The sequence below is a fragment of the Semicossyphus pulcher genome, unplaced genomic scaffold (assembly GCF_022749685.1).
Source record: "Semicossyphus pulcher isolate SPU_LCO1_2020_fin unplaced genomic scaffold, fSemPul1.0.p SCAF_27, whole genome shotgun sequence".
In the NCBI taxonomy this organism is placed as follows: Eukaryota; Metazoa; Chordata; class Actinopteri; order Labriformes; family Labridae; genus Semicossyphus; species Semicossyphus pulcher.
The window spans coordinates 1,097,685-1,112,500 of record NW_027211701.1 but is presented as its reverse complement, the minus strand read 5'-3'; the positions used below and the strand labels follow the sequence as shown (position 1 = coordinate 1,112,500).

The 14,816-nt window shown below is 45.5% G+C and overlaps 1 protein-coding gene across 2 annotated transcripts in view; it reads left to right on the top strand.

The window, feature by feature from the left end:
• LOC138604840 (teneurin-3) overlaps positions 1-14,816 on the top strand; it is a 149,150-nt gene that overhangs the window by 101,333 nt on the left and 33,001 nt on the right. For both annotated transcript variants that reach the window (XM_069676851.1, XM_069676852.1), the window contains 5 exons: positions 7,751-7,822; positions 8,392-8,569; positions 9,255-9,275; positions 14,419-14,543; positions 14,682-14,789. In XM_069676851.1, coding sequence (XP_069532952.1) covers positions 7,751-7,822; positions 8,392-8,569; positions 9,255-9,275; positions 14,419-14,543; positions 14,682-14,789 — 504 coding nt within the window. The remainder of the gene's footprint in view (positions 1-7,750; positions 7,823-8,391; positions 8,570-9,254; positions 9,276-14,418; positions 14,544-14,681; positions 14,790-14,816) is intronic.

Genomic DNA, 14,816 nt, shown 5'->3' with positions numbered 1-14,816 from the left:
TTAAAACAGCTTCTGTGTTTCTTCCTCGCTGCTCTCGTGTGTTTGAACTCAAGTTTCTGGACAAAAAACACAGAACAGTAGCAGCTTTTAGAAGTTTAACAACATGATGAATAATTAAAGGAAATAAATAAGTCAAATCAGATTAAGAGACTTAAGAAGTACGACCTCAGCCATCAGCAGAAGAGACAAAGTGCAGTGAAGTCCCGCCCAGCCTGGATAGAAAACAGTTCATCTCTCTCCATAGACTTTTATTTTGAAGGAGTCTCCTCGTCATTTATTCTCTTAGCAAACAAAAAAACACCGCTGTGTGCTGGGATGTTCGACCAACTCCTAGTTTTTGTAAACAGACAAAAATATAAAACAAGACGTGAGGCGTCAAACTGTGGGATCCCAACAGACGAACTGTGGCAGCTGAAGCTAAGCTAAGCTAATCCTGCTTTGATCTTTGTTACATTTGAATCTAACCTGCTGATTCCATCATATAAGTGTAAATATAAAAGTATTCCACTCATCGGGATCATTTCTCTGTGAAGAAAGATGAATAAGAAGAAGGGACACTGAGACAGACGAGCTGTAAATGAATCCTCTGACATGCTACCTGATGTTTTTAGCTAGCTGCAGGCTTCTTGTTAGCCTTTTAGCACCTGGTCGCCTGTGGTAGCGCTTTCTGTTTTCTCCTCAGGCGTGCAGAGTTTACAGAGTCTGTCTCTTTATTAGGGATGCACGATATTATCGGCATGTTAACAGTATCTGCAGATTATGGCTTGAAAATGACATTCTAATGATAACTAACACAAGTGTTGTTCTCCAGCCGTCAGCCTGTCACAGAGTGAGACGATGACGTGTTCGAGGTCCTGAAGAGGTCTAATATACAGTGTGTTTTAAAAAGAAGCAGATTAGAGAAAAGATGAGAGAAAATATTGAAAAACATTTCCTGCTCCTGGAGTCGACCCACGACACCACGTGGAAGTCCTAACTCAGCAGTTCAAAGCTGATAAATCAGATGTTCTTGATAACATGTTAGTTTTCTCCCTCAATAGTTTCTTTCTTTATGATTTATTTGACAGGGACAGATACAGTATACGTAGACTCACTGAAAGCAGCCAGTGTTTATAGCATCTGCTAGTTTGCAACAGCCGTCCCTAGAGAGGCTTTTAGGAAACTGAGAGGTTAGGAGCAGGAAAACAGAAAATACATTACATACAACAAGAAACAAGTAAGCGAACATTAAAAACAGGACATTTAAGAGCTCGACATGAGTGCAAGTTTGTTGTTGAGTAAAACAGGATCTGGTAGCTCTTTTAAAAGTGCTGAAGTTTGCAGCAGATTTCAAGTGATCAGGCAGCACGCTGTCGACTGTGTTTCTTTCACCGAACACGCTGTCTGAGCAAAAGATGCAGAATGGCTCCTTAAAGCTGGTGGACCTGCTGAAACGCTGTCATCTGTTTTCACCGAGAGGCTCAGGAGCAAGTTCATGTAAACGTTTGACCACCAGCTTTAGCTCATGGAAATCTTCTGTTTACTTGATTTGATGTTATTGATCTCAATATATTGTTCGCAACCCTTTAAATATGAATCAAACCCAGATTGTGAGACATCGTACATCGACACTTTCAAAATGAAGACGTTGTGATTTACACAATGAAAAGCCTTTTTTAACTCCAGGAACACTGCGGCTGCTGTGTTTCCTTCATCACGTGACTGTTTGATGTTTTAGTGAACAAGTAGCTGACTGTTTTCTGACACTTGAGCAGCATTTGTCCGTGTGACAAACGTGACAGAAGGCAACCTTTAGTAAGACAGGATATTTGGTCTTATATTTAAATCGTTGAAACGCTCGTCGTCATGGTGGATGTTTGGCGGATTGTCTGGAAAGGATTAAATCTCTGTTTCCCATATCGACCTGTAATAATGGATTCCTTCGTTGTCCTTATCAGAGCAATGATAAGTGAAGCAGGGGGCCGGGTACAGGACCTTGGGGTACTTTTAAAAAAATCACTCACATTCAGCTTGATAGAAACCACAGATTTTCCATCAAACATGTTTTTCCTCCTGATGTGTGAGAAATGAATCAGCAGGAAATATAAAAATAAAAGAGCAGAGATGGAGGGAAGTCTTTTCACTGCCTCTGAATGACACAAACATGAATTTCACACCTGAAGCATTCGTCCTTGGCCACGAGGAGCCGTCTCTTTAAATATTCTGCTGATTGGCTGAAGGTCGTTTTTCTCACTGATTTACAACCTGCAGTCATTATTCAGCTCGCTTCATGCATCACACATGTCATGTGCGTGTGTGTGAATTATTATGTGACTGCTTTTAACCCCTGTTTGCTCTGTGTTAGCGTGGTTAGCATCTATGACTGGATACAGATGAAAGACGTCCACACAGGTGTGTCTGTGCGTGCTTACAGCCCTGACTCTGCTCGGCCCTGTTCGGCTGACCTCACCTGACGACTTCACAGCTCTTTGTTGAAGTCAGTTTTTGCAATTCGTTGTAAACAATTCTGATCGTAGAAACATGAGCAAAACATTTCGTTTTATTTCGCACAAAACGTTAACATTATTTACGAACGCAGAAGGTGGTGACGACTGCTCTGGCTGTTATAGTTTTTATTTTAGATCTCTCTACACACGGCTATGTCCCAATGAGGTGATTCACATCCGGTCCTAAATTACACTCGTAAAAATGATTCTCTTGTCTGAGGTTTTTATGGGATCATTTAAAGTCAGGATGCAAAACAAAAAAGGTTTTATAAGTCTGAGATCGTCGGTGCTTCGGCTCCGAGAGGAGTTCAGGGTGTCAGGGCCTGTGGTGCATGTGGTTAGAAATCTGGGTTTTTAAAGGTTTTTAAATCAAGGTCAAACACACTCATTTATACCCACACACACACACACACACACACACACACACACACACTCGCTCACACACAGAGGCGTGTGAGAAAGCCTCACTGCCCTCTCTTTTAACACAGCAGGAGAATTCGATGCTCCTCTCTATTTCTGCACTGCTCTGCTCTGCCTGTCTCTCCGTCTCTCATCACCCTGCATCCCCCACACACTACACGCACACGCACACGCACACGCACACACACACACACACGCACACATACACACACACACACATACACATACTGTTTTTAGACCCATGCAGTAGTTGGTTGCCTGTGCAGAGCGCAGCACAGCGTGAGAGGAGCCCCGCTGGTCGGGCCTCTGTTGATCAATCAACACCTTCTAATGGAGGGAGAGATGAAAGAAGGAGGCGAGGATGATGGGAAGAAGAGGAAGGAGAGGGATACAGAGACAGACGGGAAGGGAACCCACTGATACAGCAGTTAAGGAGCGATAGCAATAAGTCACGCTGTGTTTGATGAACTTTTAAATTGTTCAGCGTGGAAAGTTCCAGAAAGTTCCAGACATGAAGTCATGTCAGAAAGCGTCTGCTGCTGTGAGACGACACTTCTTTCAGAGACCCTCTGTGTGTTTATGGATTCAAAATGTGGACGGAGTTGTCCAACATGAAGGAAAAGGCATCGCGTTCTTCCCTGATTCCTTTACAACGTGTGGCCTTTTGCCTGTGGGATGCAACAAATGATGACATTTCACAGTGTGGAAAGTCTCTGCTCCTCGTAGAGCTTCTTCATCAGACAGCACACAGGGTAACTCTCAGGGAGACACAAACAACTCATTCAGTTTCAGAAGACTGAAACACAAAAAGCTAATTATGGAAAGATCGGATTTGGTTTCCAACTGTACAAGATGGACGGATGGATGGATGGATGATGGATGGATGGAAGGACGGAAGGATGGACGGATGGACGGACGGAAGGACGGATGGATGGATGGATGGATGGATGGATGGATGGATGGATGGATGGACGGACAGATGACGGACGGAAGGACGGATGGATGGACGGATGGATGGATGATGTATGGATAGACGGATGGATAGATGGATGATGTATGGATGGATAGATGGATGGATGATGGATGGATGATGTATGGATGGAAGGACGGATGGATGGACGGACGGACGGACGGAAGGACGGATGGATGGATGGATGTATGGATGGATGGATGGACGGACAGATGACGGACGGAAGGACGGATGGATGGACGGATGGATGGATGATGGATGGACGGATGGATGGATGGATGGATAGATGGACGGATGGATAGATGGATGGATAGATGGATGATGTATGGTTGGATGGATGATGTATGGATGTATGGATAGATGGATGATGTATGGATGGATAGATGGATGGATGATGGATGGATGATGTATGGATGTATGGATGTATGGATGGATAGATGGATGGATGGATGGATGGATGTTTGGATAGATGGATGGATGGATGGATGATGGATGGATGGATGGATGGATGATGGATGGATGATGTATGGATGGATGGATGGATGGATGATGGATGATGTATGGATGGATGATGGATGTATGGATGGATGATGGATGGATGGATAGATGTATGGATGGATGGATGGATGGATGGATGGATGGATGGACGGATGGATGGATGATGGATGGATGGATGGATAGATGTATGGATGGATGGACGGATGGATGGATGGATGGATGGATGGATGGATGGATGGATGATGGATGGATGGATGGATGGATGGATGGATGTATGGATGTATGGATGGATGATTGATGGATGGATGATGTATGGATGGATTGATGGATGATGTATGGATGGATGATGGATGTATGGATGGATGATGGATGGATGGATGGATGGATGGATGGATGGATGGATGGACGGATGGATGGATGATGGATGGATGGATGGATGGATGGATGGATGGATGGATGGATGGATGGATGGATGGATGATGATGGATGGATGGACGGATGGATGGATGATGGATGGATGGATGGATGGATGGATGGATGGATAGATGTATGGATGGATGGACGGATGGATGGATGATGGATGGATGGATGGATGGATGGATAGATGTATGGATGGATGGACGGATGGATGGATGATGGATGGATGGATGGATGGATGTATGGATGGATGGACGGATGGATGGATGATGGATGGATGGATGGATGGATGGATGGATGATGGATGGATGGATGGATGGATGGATGGACGGATGGATGGATGGATGGATGGATGGATGATGGATGTATGGATGTGTGGATGGATGGACGGATGGATGGATGATGGATGGATAGATGTATGGATGGATGGACGGATGGATGGATGGATGTATGGATGGATGGATGGATGGATGGATGGATGATGGATGTATGGATGATGGATGTATGGATGGATGGATGTATGGATGGATGGATGGATGATGGATGTATGGATGGATGGATGATGGATGTATGGATGATGGATGTATGGATGGATGGATGGATGGATGGATGGATAGATGTATGGATGGATGGACGGATGGATGGATGATGGATGATGGATGGATGATGGATGGATGGATGATGGATGGATGGATGGATGGATGATGGATGGATGATGGATGGATGGATGATGGATGTATGGATGGATGGATGTATGGATGGATGGATGGATGATGGATGTATGGATGGATGGATGATGGATGTATGGATGATGGATGTATGGATGGATGGATGATGGATGTATGGATGATGGATGATGGATGGATGATGGATGGATGGATAATGTATGGATGATGGATGGATGGATGGACGGATGGATGGATGATGGATGTATGGATGTGTGGATGGATGGATGGATGGATGGATGGATAATGTATGGATGATGGATGGATGATGGATGGATGGATGATGGATGATGGATGGATGATGGATGGATGGATAATGTATGGATGATGGATGGATGGATGGATGATGGATGGATGATGGATGGATGGATGATGGATGTATGGATGGATGGATGATGGATGTATGGATGGAGTAAGGTTGTGGTTGGGCTGCTTTCCAGAAGCAGAGTTTGAATAATTCAGCTCACCACAGGAGGTTCCTCTTTGATGTCTCACTTTGAAGAACAAGTGCATCCCTCTCTCTTTTCCTCTGTTGGTTTTCTCATCACTCGCTCACATTAACCCTCTTCACAAGTGAGCCATTCCACACCTCCTCCTCTTCCTCCTACCTGTCATCCTCTGTTCTTTACATCTCCATATTTCTGCTCATGAATCTCAGGTGTGTTTGTGAAGACTGTGCTGCCTGGCGGCGTGTTAATGGACATGATCTAAATCAGATCAAAGACTCGCTCTGAGCCACGTGATCTCAGTTACACGGGATTGTTTGCATCATTATTAGTTAATTATGAAGTGTAGCTATTTATAGTAGTAGCAGTTGTACATATAATAGGTTAAGTGTTATAATGTATTCATGCATCATACAGAACACAGATTTTAAACAGAGTAAAGATTACACTGAAGACATCTCCTGCATGCAACACTCGTGCAGCTGCAGACAGGGAAGCTTTACTTACAGGTGAAAGCATCTCTACAGCAGGAGTGTCGCATTGTGATGGTGTAAGGTTTATTCTTTGCTGAACATCAGGGCTCTTTTAAAACTTGTATTTGCAATTCAAACCAGAATCAGCGAGTCCACAAATCCAGCAGTTTTTCTTTTGAGTCGGACGTTATTTCACACACTTCATGACGCACACTTTTATATACAATATCTCCAGTGGACTCATGTTAGCTTCTTTCAATGTTAGCTGTAGCTGGTTGAGGTCATGGAGCCCAAAGTAAAATGGACCTCATGATTTATATTGGCCGACATCTGCTCTCACTGAAACCACTTAAACCATTTAAACTGAGCTCAATGTGATGCTCCAGGTGCTCCAGGTGCTCCAGGTGCAGCAGTGATGGCGTCAGGACAAATAAGGTTCAGCAGAGATCACATCCCAGTCACTACTCTGTTCACATGATGAACCAGCACCAGCAGAATCTGGGCCGATAATCAACATCAGTCAGGATCTCTTTCACAGCGTGCTCCGGATACAGCTCCCTCCATCCATAACTCAAGCTTCAGATCAGTGATGAGTCTTCTTCAGAACGAACATGTTGGTTTACGTTGAATAGCCTGGGGCCTATTGACTGATCCCTGTACAGGTCATTGATTCTGTGCATTAAACCCACCGACAGCATCAGGAGCAGTGAGTGCCAACACGCTAATCGCTAACGCTAACGGCCCTGTAGGATGATAGGTTCACCTGGCTAACACAATACCTGTAAATCTAATGGGGCCAAGAGTCACTGAAGGGTGTTACTAAAACACGTGATTCACTTGAATGCAGCACAGGGTTTACAGTTTGGTGTTGAACAGATGATTTATGAAATGCATGCTGGGTAATTATACATTTGACCACATTTAGCTGATGGCTGACTAAATACAGGTTCATCGTTTTATGGTCTCTAAAGCACCTGTGCACGACAATAAGACAATAAGACACAAACAAACACGTTCATAGCTTTAAGGTCACATTAACAGCTTTAATGTTTGTTAGGAGGCTGAAGATCATGAAATGAGCACAGCTAGGGATGAACGTGCACAATGACCTGGAGTGGATGACAGCTGGTGGGTCCATTTGAACCCATTTTTTCTAATAGTTGATTTAAGTCAAGTAAAAGTTCAACACAAGTCCGCCACTCTCGTCTCAGCGTCCGTTCTTTTGAACGTGCAGCACACTCCAATCAACAAGCAAAGAGTTGATTTCCTCTCTGTGCTCTTTGTGTCTCTGATCGCCACGTCTTCTCTCCACCAGGTATTCTGTACAAGGGCAACGGGGAGAACATCTTCGTTTCCCAGCAGCCCTCTGTCATCAGCAGCATCATGGGTAAGCACACATTACATTATCATTGTGTTCAAGAAGGAAACAACATAACGCAGTTACCAACAACAACAACAGCTGGAAGCAGCAGTAAAGGTAACTGGGAGGAGGAGGTGCAATAAACGGAGCTGTTTGCACCTCCAGAAGATCTAACGTGTCAGACACGACCAGGTTTGTTTTCTGACATATAAACAGGTGAATACTCAGCTCATGTTAAACAATAGGAAGAAACACACATGATCAAACGTGTGCAGTCAGAGCGAGTTGGAAAATCTGCTCAGTTATCGGTTTAAAACAGACGGCACCAAGTGGCCATCCAAGGAGCTGCAGCTTCCCTACGCTGAATAGTTCCCTCCTTGTCGACACCTTTTGGTCCAAGTCCTTCCTCCTTTATGAGTTGAGACCTTTGGAGGTTCACACCGTCTGAACCTGCTGGCTCTTCTGATGCTGGATGTTGCATTATAGATTATTCTCTTCATCAGCCTGGCTTTAAAAAAATGATGATGCTCCATACTGGTGAGTCTGTAAACAGAAAGTTGCTGTCAGTAAAAATGGATTCCACCCTCCCCTCCCAGGAAACGGACGGCGCCGCAGCATCTCCTGCCCCAGCTGTAACGGGCAGGCGGAGGGCAACAAGCTGCTGGCCCCCCTGGCTCTGGCCTGTGGAGCAGATGGCAGCATCTTTGTAGGAGACTTCAACTACATCAGGAGGATCTTCCCCTCTGGGAATGTGACCAGCGTCATGGAGCTGAGGTAAGAGAGGGCAGGGAGGGAGGGAGGGAGGGAGGGAGGGTGCCTGCTGCTGCTGTGGATCAGGGATTAGATCTTAATCCAGAGAATACAGCTCCCGTGTCACAGAGATAAAGGTCTCACTCAGAGGACTCAGCTCGGACAGAACCGGCTCACACAGGTTTCTCTGAGCGAGTGTAAATCTCAATGTGAAAATCAGCCTGAGAGTTTCTCCGAATGTTAATTAAAACCCAGCTTCAGATTTCATCTCTGTCTGACTCAGTCTTTCTGGGCATCTCTCCTTCCTGCTCTCGAGTCTTGGAGGACTTTGAAGCCGTGCTAGAAAACATAAAGGAAGAGAAGGAATAGATGCACGGCCAGACTGAACACTTTGCCACGGCGATAATTAACACTGGAGTGCCGACTGTAGCCAAAAGTGCCAAAGATATAAGAGCACTCTGAGTTTAGAAGGAGAAGTGTGGATTAGTGCTCCGTCTGTAGAGGCGAGCTTCTGGCAAGTTCTTCAGAGCTCGTTGGTCCAAAACTCAGCAGAGTCTGAAATATTTCTCCTTCTGACTTTTTTTGACTCAAACTTTTAACTCTTCCTGATTTTCCTTCTGGTGATTTTCGTCTTGAATTCAGACACTAATCTGTCCACTAACTGTTGATTCTCCTCTCTGTTCTGTCCTCTGCTTGCACTGTGTTAAAGAAACAAAGATTTCAGACATAGGTAAGAGTGACTAATCCTTTTTAACCTTTACCTGTCTTCTTCTTCTTTCTCTGCGCCGGGTTGTTTCTGCACACCACCTCCATCCATCTCTCCTTCTTTCACAACACCACCAACTGTAGGAGCCGTGATTTACTTATTGTTTCTATTATATATATTATATTCTCATGATGAGACGTCAGGTAACCAAGGTAACCAGGTGATGTGTATATAAATGCAGTTCTGACACTGAACACAGGTGGAGCATTGAGTCATTTAGCTCAGCTCCAGGTGATGTCAGTGAACCAGCGTCGCTGAATACTTAATACTGGATTTGCTGATGGGCGGCACGGTGGTGCAGTGGTTAGCGCTGTCGCCTCATAGCTAGAAGGTTCCTGGTTTGAATCCCTGGTTTGGATGTGCATGCGTGGGTTCCTCCCGCTTCCTCCCACAGTCCAAAGACATGCTCGTCAGGTTCATTGGTGACTCTAAAGCCTGAAAGGTTGTCTGTCTCTGTGTGACAGTTGACCTGTCCAGGTAACCCCGCCTCTCGGCCAATGAGAGCTGGGCTAGGCTCCACCCTCCGCGACCCCGAACAGGATGAGAGGTGTAGATGATGGATGGAAGTTTTCCTGAAAGTCACGACACCAGCGTCTGCAGCCCAAAGCTGCAGAGCATCAGGGAGACAGAGAGCTGGATCGAGCAGCTCATCGTGCTCGTGTGACTTGTTCCAGTGATGCTATAAAGCTGCAGGTTGCATCATTCAGGGAGAAGGAAAAGGATGCACTCAGGCAGGAAGACTTCACAACAGTTAGTGAATCAGCTGGACGCATAAAGCAGCTTAATTAAAACATGGAATCATCCATTTAGTGGGTGCAGCAGGATGTCTCTCTGCAGGTAGAAGAGAGGCACAGAGGAGCTGAAGTCTGGGAGGAAGGTGTCCTGAAATCTTCCTCCCATCAAAACAAAACCTCCTCATCTCGTTTTCCTTTGTCTCCCGCGCCTCCTGTTCTCCCTCGCTCTCATCTTGACGAGCGTTCACACGAAATGGAGCCTCCTCCTCCTCCGTTGTCAGCTCAGATGAACGGCACAGTCATCACTTCATGTAGCAGCAGCCCCCAGCAAGGAGAGACATGGGAGGAGGGGGTGTTGGGATGGGTGTTGGCTGTGGTTATCTCCCTCCTGCTTCAGCCTTATCACCACCTCACCCCCCACACTGTCCTTTTCAGATGAAGTGAAGGTGATTGACGGGTGTGAGAGAGTGAACACAGGCAGAGCTGAACGGGAACCACAGTTAGTTTTGGAAACATTTCATAGCTGGTAAAAGAAAATGAAGGCTCATGCTTTAGAAGAAAACTAACTCACCGTGTGCGACCGAAGGTGAGGATGTCAGTACGTACGCTGACGTCCTCGGAGGTGACAGGCTCGGGGAGGTCCTGCTTCTGTCCAATCAGAAAGATTTGATCAGATCAATACTCTTCAGACAATAAACCACCTGCTGGTTGGTCTGTGGGAGACCTGTCCACCTGCTCCAGAGAGAGTTCACTCTGTTTTATCACTAAACTTAGAGGGAGTAAGCAAGAAGAACTGCAGCTGACTTTCACATGACCTAACTTCTTAATCTGGTCAAACTATATTATTAATAACAACGACGTCATCGCTTGAAACCCAGAGACGGTATTCAGCTGGAAATGTTTCCTGACAGCTGGAGAGACGGATACAGGACGAAGGGATGTCCACCACTAATGTGTGCATCTCCTGGAGACAGTGCTGGGACTGACGATACAAGCATCCACCCGTCCAGCCGCCTCCACACGTCTGTCCTAGGATCTGCAGCTCTGTCGCACACGGAGCAGCTCCACACCTGCAGCTTCTCTGCTGCCGGCAAACTCACTCTGATTGGATTCAATTTCTCGACTCTTCCAAACGTACTTTTCAATGAAATGTCACTTTTTAATTAAAACACTATTTCCTCTCAGGAGCTTTTTTAACCTCCTGCTCTTCCTTCATGTTTTCTCACCATCTACACTCCTCTTCGTCCTCGCCTCTCTTTAACTACATCCTTCATTTTCTCTCCGTTTACAGCCGCACTTCCCTTCTTCTTTGCCTGCCTGCTTCCTTTATTCATCCCTCTGTCCTCCTCCTGCTCAGTCGTCCTCTCCTCCATCGCTCCTCCTCTCCTTCTCTTCTCCTTTTGTCTTTCTTTTGTCTCTCTCTGCTGCCCTTCTTCCCCGTTCAGTCACATCTTTTAATGCGTCCTGGCATGTTGAGATGATCAAGTGCCATCCATGTCAAGTTCATCCTCAGGCTGTGTGTGTGTGTTTCTACACTCAGCAGCACACACACACACACACACACACACACACACACACTGAGGCGTGTCTAAAAAAGACTTTGGCATCAAAAACATCTCTTTGTCTCCTGGGACGGTGAAACTGAACCTCATTAAGTGTTTAAATGTAAGGCTGAGAGGGAGCGAGGCGGAGGCTGAATCATCAGGATGTCACCGTGTTTAATTAACAGAATGAGGCTCACAGACAGGCGGAAGCAGACAGACAGGTTTTCACACTGTATTCTGACAGAACAGGCAGGATTTAATTAGCTTCTTCCTCCTCACACGGCTCTGATTCTGCACTTCTTTTTCTCACTGGAAGTCATGAAGAACAAATGCTCGAGGTTTCAGGTGTCTGGTCTTATCTAAATGTGTTCTCTGGCAGCTTTTTACTCCCGACTTCTGAACGCACATATTTGTACTTTCTTACATTTTAAAAGCCGCCTCATTACTTTCACTTTAATCCCTTTTTACAGATGCAACATGAAATGTGGAAGCTGCAGACCGACCGGGTTTTAGCACAGGAGGCTGGTTTCCATTTGTTCGTTTGTAAATGCTAAACGGACTGTACTTAGTATAAAACGGCCGCTCTACATGTTACACTACATTCACCCATTCATACACACATTCACAAAGTGATGGCAGAGCTGCTACGTAACGTGCCCCACTGTCAGTCACATTCATCAGGAGCAATTTGGGGTTCAGTGCCCAAGGACACCTGGACATGTGGTGCTACCACTGAGCCACAGCTGCCCCTTTGTAGTGAGAGTAGTGTTGACCAATCACGTACCAGCAGGCTGCGGCGTATGGAAAGACAAGCGGAACGTAATCCACCGTGATGCCATCCCAGCTCCCGTCAGCGTCTGACAACGATTTATTAATCTCTAAACAGACGTCTGCATGCTAACAGCTAACAGCTAACAACCTGCTCGAGATCAAAATCGGCTTCACGCTGTCACAAAAACTGTTCAGAGTTTAGATTTCCCGACTTTGCTGAATGCATCCTAAACGATGGCTCCGCCCTCCGTCTCATGTTACAGTAGTGTTCTTCTCCTCCTGAGGACAGACCTGACAAAGCTTCATGTTGTTCCTAATCTGCATCATGATGTTGTTCTTTCAGCAAACTGAAGAGCCGTTAATTAAAGTCGATCACAAGAGAATCTGTTTCTGTTTGGGCTTCATCCCGCTGCAGTAAGCCAGAGTGCAGCCTCTGTGTAACTTCCTGTTTACAGTGAGACTGAGACTCAGCTCAGACAGATGAACGGGCGCTCCTCCGGGGGATGGGACGAACCGAGAGATGACAGCGTTTATTTAGCAGACACATCTGGAGGGAGAATTTACCTTTGATCTGAACACACGGTCGCTGCTCGAGCTGCTGACTTGACTGTAAACAAAGCAGCGCACGGAGGAGGAAGGCTGCGCTGGAAGTTGTTTATCGCTTAACGTAGGCTAAACCAGAAGCCCAAATGTTTATAAGTTATAAGTCTGAAAAAGAGACGAGGGAAAATAGTGAAGACGCTCCGGGACACAGAGAAAACGATTGACGTCTAAAGGTTCTGCTGACTCTGTCTGTGTTAAACATAAGGTACAATAATGTTGTCTCTTCAACATAAATCAGCATGATCAGAACTAGCTCTAAAGACAGAAACCATGTCTTGTGTCCCATCTGTTAACATGGAGGAGGTGTGCATCACACCTGAGCTGAATCCTAATGACACGAGTTGAAACAGAAATAGAAACACACTCTCTCACTCTCTCACTCTCTCATCCCCTCGCCGTCTCACACTCAGGCGGTAAATTAACACCACTTTCTTGGCTTTCACCTCATCAACCTTCCTTTAGTTCATTACTTCTTCATTATCATCCGCTCTTCTTCATTTCCCTCTCATAATAACGCTGGTAGCAAATTGTAAATCTGCTCTGTTGATGATGATTTCATTGTAAGCTTTTAAACTGTGTTATTATAGACTTGCTGAAGGGAGCTCTGGTGTCTTTAAACATGGAGCCTAGTTTACATAATTTTTGCTCTAAATGACTAAGTACAAAAAAAATGAGTGTCTCCAGCAGATGTGTTCATCCTGCAGCAGTGAAACAGGCTGTAACGGCTGCAACATAATCTTTGATGGGTCAAAGGTCGTCCACTAAAAGTTCTTGTTGTTTCCACTGACAGGCTCAGATTGTTATTCTAAGTGTGTGACAACATGACAGAAAGGATCCCTACAGAGATAGACCTTTTTGTTACAGAGGAAGATGATTGTTTTAACCACACACAGACGTTACATCGCTCTCTGCACACACACCAGACTCCATTCAGAAAAACACTGATTTAAGCTCAGTGAATAAGGATGTTTGTGGGTCTGCTTCTGCCTGGTTTGTTGTGTTGTTGTGTGTTACACAAACAACTTGTTGGATGAAGTCACACAAAAACACAAACAAACTGACAGACCGAGGCAGCTGCAGAGCAGCAGCTCCTGTGTTCTGGGAGGTAAAATCACTGTTTTTCTCAATGGAGTCTGGTGTAACATCTGTTTGTGGTTAAATCATCTTCCTCTGTAACAAGGATTATGTTGCAGCCATTACAGCCTGTTTCACTGCTGCAGGCTGAATCAGTTGGACAGTTAGACCCCAAAATATGTAAAAATATTAGGTTGCCTTTCAGTGTGTTTTTAAAATGCCTCCTCATGTGAACTGAAATCTGCAAAGAGCCCAGGCGTGATTTTATATCTGTGTTACAACTGGGATTCCTAAGACATACTGTCTGTGATCATGTGCGTGGTGACACTAATGCAGCTCTTCCTTCTTTCTTCCTGTTTGTTACCCTCCTCTCTTTCACAGCAACAATCCTGCTCACCGTTACTATCTCGCCACCGACCCAGTGACCGGACAGCTGTACGTTTCAGACACCAACTCTCGACGGATATACCGACCCAAGATGCTCAGCGGCGCCCGAGACCTCATCAGTAAGCACGCATGTCTTATGTCGGTAAAAAACGAAACAACCAGATTTAGTTTTAAATTTAATGTGATCTCCATGCTAATCCATGATGTGTGTGTGTGTGTGTGTGTGTGTGTGTGTGTGTGTGTGTGTGTGTGTTCAGGTAACGGCGAAGTGGTGGCTGGAACAGGTGAACAGTGTCCTCCGTTTGATGAAGCCCGATGTGGAGATGGAAGAAAAGCTACAGAGGCACAGCTATTGGGACCTAAAGGTGCGCACACACGCACACACACACACA